The sequence below is a fragment of the Columba livia genome, chromosome 3 (genome assembly GCF_036013475.1).
Source record: "Columba livia isolate bColLiv1 breed racing homer chromosome 3, bColLiv1.pat.W.v2, whole genome shotgun sequence".
Classification (NCBI taxonomy): Eukaryota; Metazoa; Chordata; class Aves; order Columbiformes; family Columbidae; genus Columba; species Columba livia.
The window spans coordinates 63,934,634-63,942,901 of record NC_088604.1 but is presented as its reverse complement, the minus strand read 5'-3'; the positions used below and the strand labels follow the sequence as shown (position 1 = coordinate 63,942,901).

General features: G+C 46.5%; 1 protein-coding gene across 2 annotated transcripts in view; it reads left to right on the top strand.

The window, feature by feature from the left end:
• The first annotated feature begins 240 nt into the window (after window positions 1-240).
• The window catches only part of TMEM181 (transmembrane protein 181), a 38,706-nt gene continuing 30,678 nt past the window's right edge, over window positions 241-8,268 (top strand). Inside the window, exon 1 of one of the 2 annotated variants that reach the window (XM_065057276.1) lies at window positions 241-591. In XM_065057276.1, the coding sequence (XP_064913348.1) occupies window positions 461-591 (131 nt within the window). In that variant the 5' untranslated portion in view covers window positions 241-460. The remainder of the gene's footprint in view (window positions 592-8,268) is intronic. The other variant, XR_010471412.1, reaches the window with a different exon arrangement.

Sequence of the window (8,268 nt, the reverse complement as noted above, 5' to 3'; positions counted from 1 at the left end):
TTGAGCAGCGGTAACCCGAGGTCTTTGCTTACACCCCTGGGGAGCTGCGGGTGGCGGGGGAGAGGGCAGCGCCGGGCCGGGCGGGAGCCTGGGCCGGGGGAGACCCGGCTGCCGTGGGGGTGGGAGGCTCCCGGTCCCGCAGCCAGAGCCCCCAGCCCTCCCTCCCGCAGCCCAGACCCGCCCTCGCACCCTTGCCCGTGGCTGCAGCGGGGCGAGGCTGCAGCGGGGCGGGGCTGCGGGCTCCCCGGGCCGCGGCGCCGGGCACCGGCCGCCCCTCTCCGTGGTGCTGAAGCGGCTCCCGCCAGCCCCGCCAGCGTGGGTCGCGCGCCGAGGGCCCGCCGCCGCCGCCGCCGCCGCCGCTGCGGCTCCTGCGCCGCCCCCGCCCCGCAGCCGCGCATCGCCGGGCGGGCTCTGGCGGGCGCCATGGCGGAGCGCGGGGCCTGAGGCGGCGCGGGGCGGCATGGAGGCGGATTTCGCCGCCTTCGGGAGCCCGCTGTGCGGCGAGGTCAAGCGCTTCTGCAGGCGGGTGCGGGAGACCTACCGGGAGATCAAGGAGGACCTCACCCCCTACAAGGATGACCGTTACTACCGGTACGGGCGCGGGCGCGGCTCTAACCGGGGCCCTGCCCGCCCGCCGCGGCTCCGCCCGGCTTCCCGCGGGGTGGCCTCCGCGGCGCTCGGCCGGGGCTCCGCAGCGGGGAGGTTGGGCGGGGATCGGCACAAGGAAACCTGGGGCCGGGCTGCATGCGACGACCCCCGGCCGTGCATCGGGGAGCGGCCGCCCCAGCCTCAGGCCTGTCTTCAGGCGGGCGGCGCCGTGGGAGCCTGGGCCCCGCAGTCCCGGGCGGCCTCCCGCCGCGGCTCTGCCGGGGAGACGAGCTCTGGCAGCGGCCCTGGGCAGGAGGTCCAGCGCCTGGTTCCTGCCCTCACGTAGTAATATTCCTATACAGGCCATAAAAGCGATTCTGTTTGCATTCATCTGTGCTGTGCCTTTTCCATTGCCGTTGCAAGCCAGGGGAACGTGGGCCATGGCAGCTCTGAAACAATCCTGGAATTGTTACAAAACTGGCTAGGAAACCAGAGAGAGTGGCAATGGCTGAGGTCAAAAGGGACACTTGTACTGAACAGACTACACCCATGTTTCTTCTGTGTCTGGCCTTGACTTCTGTTTCCATGAATGACCAGTGATGGCTGGAGAGCGTTAGTGTTTTGAGATTATGTGAGGCTAGGAAGGACTCTAAAGGTATTGGAGAACTGGCTTATAAATTAAAGGATTTTTAAAATTATTATTATTATTGTTGGAGAAAGTCTGAAAATTAGAATGAAAATCAGGAGAAAAAAATGCCAGAAACTACACAGAAAATAACATGCAGCCACCCAAATACAGGTTGGGGAATGAACAGTTATATAATGTTTTTGTAAAAAAAGGGTATGGAAATTAGAAGGCTTTATAAAATACCCTATTTTAATAATGACATTATTTTATACATGTCATTGTATAAAGGCAAATGTTTTATATGTGTCATTATGTTTTATACGTGTCATATGAAAAACACAAATGTAATTCAGGGTGTAAAGTAGGAGCACAGTTCACAAGATGCGAGAATTAAACCTTATCCACCACTCCAGACCTTAGCTGGAGCTGTGTTGTGTTCTGGGCACCACGTTTCAAGGGTCTGCCAGTGGAAGAGTGCCTAAGGACAGAGGGATGAACAATCAAAGGCCTAGAATACAACTGTGAGAAAAATTTGGGGTTGTTCACCCAAAAGGAGAAACAGCCAAGGTGGAGGAATAGGAGTTTCTGTAAAGATAAACGTCATGTTTATCTTGGACAAAAGATTACTGAATAATATTAATTTGAGCAAGAAAAGTTCACACTAGACATTAAGAAAAGATATTTGAGTGGGAAGGATGGTAAAACACTATAGAAAGGATTATCCAGGGAGACTAGCATCTCCATCATTGAAGGTCTTTACAAACTTTTGACAAACGTATGCCAAGAAAGACACAGACCTGCCAGATACTCTCCTGAGACAGAAGGATTAGGTATCTTGTGAGGTCTCTTCCAGGTTTAATTTACTATGAATCTGAGCATAAGTACTTCTGTTGGTTTGTGCAGTGCCCTGATTTTCCTGCTTAGATCATTTGACTTCATTACCCTGTGTCTGTCTTCCCCAGTGATGTGGCATGTGGTCCATTAGATTGAATTTGTCTCATTGTTCACTGTAGCAAAGACTACGGAGAGTCACGGAGTTTGGAAACACTGCCTGACAGCTTGGCAGAGTTTAACATAACCACCACCTTGCTCATTAAACAGTGGCTCCTTGTACCTGAACATGGTGTGAGAAGACATGGGAGGTGAAAAGGGGCAATAGAAATGTACCTCTGTGCACTGGCAGCACAGTGATGAATATTGACACTGAAATGGCGAAAGAGGAGAGAGAGATAAGCTTTGGGAGAGGCATTTGTTCAGCTTTTTTTTTTTCAGAAGAAACTCAAGCTCTCTGTGATAAATTGTCATTAACTCATTTTTATGACTTAAAGTGTATATGGAGAGACTTTCTGTATTGAAAAGATACTATCCACTGAATCAAATGAGCTTGAGTGAGTGCTGGAGTGCCCTTTCTTCGATGAGAGTATCCCCGAGAGATATCAGACACAGGTTGTCTGGAATGAAATGGAGAAATATTGGGCTCTTGGCAAGGAAATAAAGTTTCGTGACTCAGAAATCATGCTAGTACTTCTCTCCATTCCCAAGATCTTAACCTAAGTGACCTAGCATAGAACAAGTTTACTGTTACTGTCCCTTCATATCTGCTATTCTGATGTTTCCCTTTAGTGTCACTGACAGATGTAGCAATGGCATTTGCTTTTCAGATTCCTGGCAAGGAGGAGAGTGTCCAGTCTTTATTTCTTGATGCTATCATGCATTCTTTTTACTACCAACTCTTACTTATGAGAAGGAGAATTACATATTTCATCCTCTCCTTTCTCTGTTTTATTCAGTACATTTGGTCAGGTTATAAATGAGCACACTCAGGGATGTAATGGAGATACTGCTGTGATGTCAGAAGGAATTTTGGAAATTTGATACCAAGGAAATGCAGCATGATGTGTCTTCAAATCAGGGAGGTTCTCTAAAATAATCTGGTTGCTAAACACAAGTAATATACCAGACTAACAAAATTAAGTGATGGTAAAACATATAAAAGCATGATTTTTTTCCTCTATCACACTGTCTTAACAAATGTGCAGCTGTCAACCACTGTCAGCCTTAACTCTCCCCTCCTGCTGGTTGAGCAAAGCCATTTGGCCATCAGCTGGTGGTTTCCATCACCTCTTCAGAAATGGAGCAGTCTGGTCCATTAAGTGGTATGGAGAGGGGGCATGAGTTTTCAACTAATCAATATTTGCTAGGAAAAAAAAAAAAAAAAAGAAAGAAAAGGCTGCTGCAGTGTCACTCCTGATATCTATAAGGACATCTTTCTTGGAGTTCCAACAGGGAACCTCAAAACTGGAAAGCTTTGGAGCAGAACTGATATAGAAATGGAAAAACACTAAGTCTCGTTGTGACTGGTAGGGGAATAGCTTGTCTTGACTGAGGGATGCTTGCAGTATGCTGCGCTGTAGGTGCTCATTCTCAGTGACAGGGAATTCATTGTGAGGGGATGACGTAGCTCAGAGATAGCTGATGTGCCCTCACTGCACGGTTGGCTGAGTCATTTCCACTCTGAGGATGTCCCAGTTTAGTGACAGTGCTTCTACTTCAGTGGCAGTGCTTCTACTGCTTTGGCAAAAAGACCAGAGAATAACACATTATTTGATTCAGCAATGAAGAGAAGCTGTTCGTTTTTGGTGGTGGTTTCCTTTAAATAACAGTGCTCTTGAACCTGTGGTTCAGCTGTCTGTGAGCAGCCTGCTTTTTGGCCAGGGGAAACAACTATGGGTGGCAGGCTCCTCAGCCATCTCAAGCTACACCATCCTCACTCCACAGAGCCCCAGGGCACTCATCCACACTATAGAAATGAAGGGGTGTCCGTGTTGGTGAGTTTGTTTCTGTCCAACAGCTGTGAATAGTCTCTAAATTGTTCCTCCTGGTGCATTTCCCACAAGCAAGTGCTACTTCACCCATCATCTGGGAGAAGATGGAGGGGGCAGGGACAGACATGGCTCAGCATATTGATTAACACCATCTGTCAAGGTTAGCCGTTTCCTTAGGCAGACATGGCACTTTATGGTGTGCTTGTAAAAGAGACTTATATTGACAGACCAATGAGCACAATATTAAATAACCTCATTGGTAACACCAATACAAAGTTGCTCTGGACTTAGTACACCTCAGATCACTCTGTGGTACACCTCAAGATGCTTAGTGCAGTAGGTAAGCTCAGGGAAAGCAGAAGAGAAAAGTGTTAAGCTCTCCCATCAGTCCTGGAGACTGCAGCAAAGTGTATCAGCCCTTGTATTATCACAGCAACTTTACAGAATCACAGAATGGTTGGGGTCGGAAGGGACCTCTGGAGATCATCTAGTCCAACCTACCTGCTAAAGCAGGTTCACCAGAGCACGTTGCACAGGAGCATGTCCAGGCGGGTTTTGAATGTCTCCAGAGAAGGAGACTCCACAGCCTCTCTGGGCAGCCTGTTCCAGTGCTCTGGCACCCTCAAAGTAAAGAAGTTTCCCCTCATGTTTAGATGGAACTGTCTATGCTTCAGTCCGTGCCTGTTGTCCCTCATCCTGTCACTGGGCACCACTGAAAAGAATCTGGTCTCATTCTCTTGACACCCACCCTTCAGGTATTTATAAGCATTGATAAGATCCCCTCTCAGCCTTCTCCATAAGAAAGATGCCCCAGACCCCTAATCATCTTTGTAGCCCACTGCTGGACTCCCTCCAGTAGTTCCATGTCCTCCTTAAACTGGGGAGCCCAGAACTGGACACAGTACTCCAGATGCGGCCCCACCAGGGCAGAGTAGAGGGGGAGGAGAACCTCCCTCGACCTCCTGGTCACACTCTTCCTAATGCACTCCAAGATGCTGTTAGCCTTCTTGGCCACAAGGGCACAGTGCTGGCTCATGGTCAATCTATTGTCCACCAGGGCTCCAAGGTCCCTCTCTGCATCGCTGCTTTCCAGCAGGTAAACCTGTATTGGTGTCTGGGATTATACCTCCACAGATACAGGACCCTACACTTGCCGTTGCTAAATGTCATCAGGTTCTACTCTGCACAGCTCTCCAGCCTCCTGGATTATTATTCTAATCTATATCCCTGAAAAAAGTGCTCCCAACAAGCCACTTGAATGAACAGTTTGTTCTCTGGTGTCTCTCCCTCCCACTCCAATATGTTCCCTCCTCCCCAGCACAGCTCCTGGCCGGGATGGCAGGGCAGGGAGAGCTGATGGAGGGCTGGCAGCCAACGGCTCCCTCCACTGCACTAGGCAATTTTAAGTAAACTATTGGTACCAAAAGATCTTAGTGCCAATGCTAATAAAACATCTAAATTTCTGTCTCTTCAATATGTTGTCAGTTTGACACAAAGCTTACCAAAGACACCAGGCCTTGCAATCCGCTGACAGTTATTTCAGTGGAGGTTTCATAACTCTATCCCCTGGCTCACACCAATGAGTTCAGCATGCTGAAAACATTTTGATAGGAAAGCAAGCAATTAAAGTGCCTACCTGATTGATAGACAGGAGAGAGTAGGAGGGTGGCCAAACTGTGATCTGACATCAGACCTGCAGAACTATAAGTAACAACTAGGTATTCTTGAAAAATCAATTTCTAGGTTAATGAACATATCCCACTGAGCAATCAGCTTAAACAGGGAAGCATGGTGTTGGCACTGAATTTAATAATAATACCGAGAGATTAAGGTAAGTGACCTATAATCCGCCCTACTTTAAACAAGGGATATATTTTAAACTCCTATCATGCAATAATATGACATTTTGTACCTCAAAAGAAAAGACTATATACAGGGCATCATTAAACATATTCTTTAACTTACAGCTTTAATTAATGCTTGATGTTGCTTATACAGGTAACAGAAGAGGTAAGTATACATGAAATTTGTATTCTTAATTTCTCAGTATCTCCTATTCTGTTTCAAGTTCCTTAAAACATAACTAGTCTTCAAAACATGTGGGAAAAGTTCATTCACTGTGCTTCTACTGCTTTGGCAAAAAGACCAGAGAATAACACATTATTTGATTCAGCAATGAAGAGAAGCTGTTCATTTTTTCTTAGAGAAAATCTAGTGCCTGTGTGCTTCAGAGAAGAAACTTGAAGTGTGCCAGAGAGGGCTGTTGTGATAAGCATTCCCTTCCTCCCACCTTCTTAAAATCTTTTCCAAGTGCTCAAAGTGCAAGTCTGTGAGAAGCCAAGGGGTCAGCAGGACCTTGCTGGAGAATTGCAGTCAAATTCCCTAAAGGTTCATGCTGCTTCTAGCCTACATCCAAGCAGGACCTTCAATGGCCTCTTCAAACCTCTCTCTTCTTGTTCCAGGGCTCACTGCTGGGTCCCAGCAACTGGGGGAAAAACCTGAATGACACCCTACACAGCCAGGGCTAGAAGGCTTGAAACAGAAGCAGGAGGAGACTAACACTGTAGCTTTGTGATTGCTTTAAGCTGCCAAAAGCGGGCTGTGCAGCTGGAAGAAGCCACCTAACTCTCCTTTCCCTAGTTAAATGTTTCTGTTTCATCTGCCAACAAATATTCATGGAGCTGCACAGTGACTTGAGCAATTGATCCAGCTGAACACCTTTTTTTTTTTTTTCTTTTTTCTGAGTGACTTTTAACTCAGACCATTGCCATTATCTTGTTCACCACTCAACTGAACTAACATTTGTGCTGGCAAAAAATCAAAGCGCTATAGAAGGGCTGGGTTTCTTCTTCTGTCACTAATGTTGTAGGTATGAGTATAAACTGGTCATAAAACTATAGTGTTAGTGTTCAGGAGTTCATTGAAAGTAGAATCCTGGCTGAGCTAGTATGCAGCCTGTTTATTCATAGATCGGCCTGCCCCTCCTTGCCAGCCTCATTCACCATACGATGTCCAGTTTCTACAATAGATGAGGCAGACAGCAGCTTTCTGCACTATTTCACCCCTGAGCAGGTCAGACAAGGCACTGAGGCACCTTCTTGTGAGGAGCAAAGTGACACTGTGACTGTGTTTGTGGATGGAAGGGGCTTTCACAGTGCCTCTTCTCCAAATGTTTAGTTTGTAGACTCAGTGCTATTATTTTCACAAGACTTAGAGGGTGCAACCTGTGTGTTTACAATATATTCACAACATTTTGAAAGTTGGTAGATGGCAAAGAGGAATGTGGTCCCACAGGTAATTCAATGAGCTGGATTTCAAGCTCTGCCATACACACTGGTTGCCAAGTGACTTTTGGCAAGGCTCAGTCTCTTTGTGCTTCAGCTTCCTACCTGTTTTTGTTTTGGTAGAGCATGAAGATAATAAATTCAATCATGTTGTGAGACACCAGAGTGCCAGAAGGATTGGAGCAGTTGTCCAAATAGCTCAGATGTGTGCACATAAACAGCAGCAATCGTAACTCTGCCAACTGCATTTCTCAGAATACTGGAAATGGTCACAGATGCCGTAAGCCCCATTTTGTCATTTTCTGGCCAGAGAGAACTTGTTGAAGAAGCCTGAAGTGTGGTGAAAGCTATACACCATATGTGATAGTCACCTGTGACCTAATGACTTCCATCTGTGGCTTGGCAGTGCTAACCTGTTACTGAGCAGATACAGTTTGTCAGGTTGTCCTGATCATTCAGAGCTTTATCTTCTGCCCTACAGTAGCGATTCTTCTTGATTTAAAATTTATAAATACCTTTCCTTCATCATTTGGTACTATGCATTTCTCAAGACAGCCTCTTTATGAGATTACTAAATGATCAGCAGTGCTGTAAATCAGAGATCTAACTGATGGGATAAATACCAGTATCAATGACTGAATTAATTCCTGGCATGTTCCCTTTGGATTTAGTGGAGTAACACAGGTTACCCATAGGGCAACTGAATGAAATGAATAACATTATTAATGTTAAGTACCTTTGAAAAGTCACTGCAATAAAACCATCTTACCATCTAAGTAAGCTTTTAATGGAAGTATTTGATTGCTGAAGAGATAATTTTTAAATTATATGCTGACCGGTCTATCTAAATATTTCTGGGGTCATCCTGTGATAGCTCTCCTGTATGTATATGACAAACACCAAAGCTGGGAACTGACCCTGAATTTTATCCTAGACGAGACAC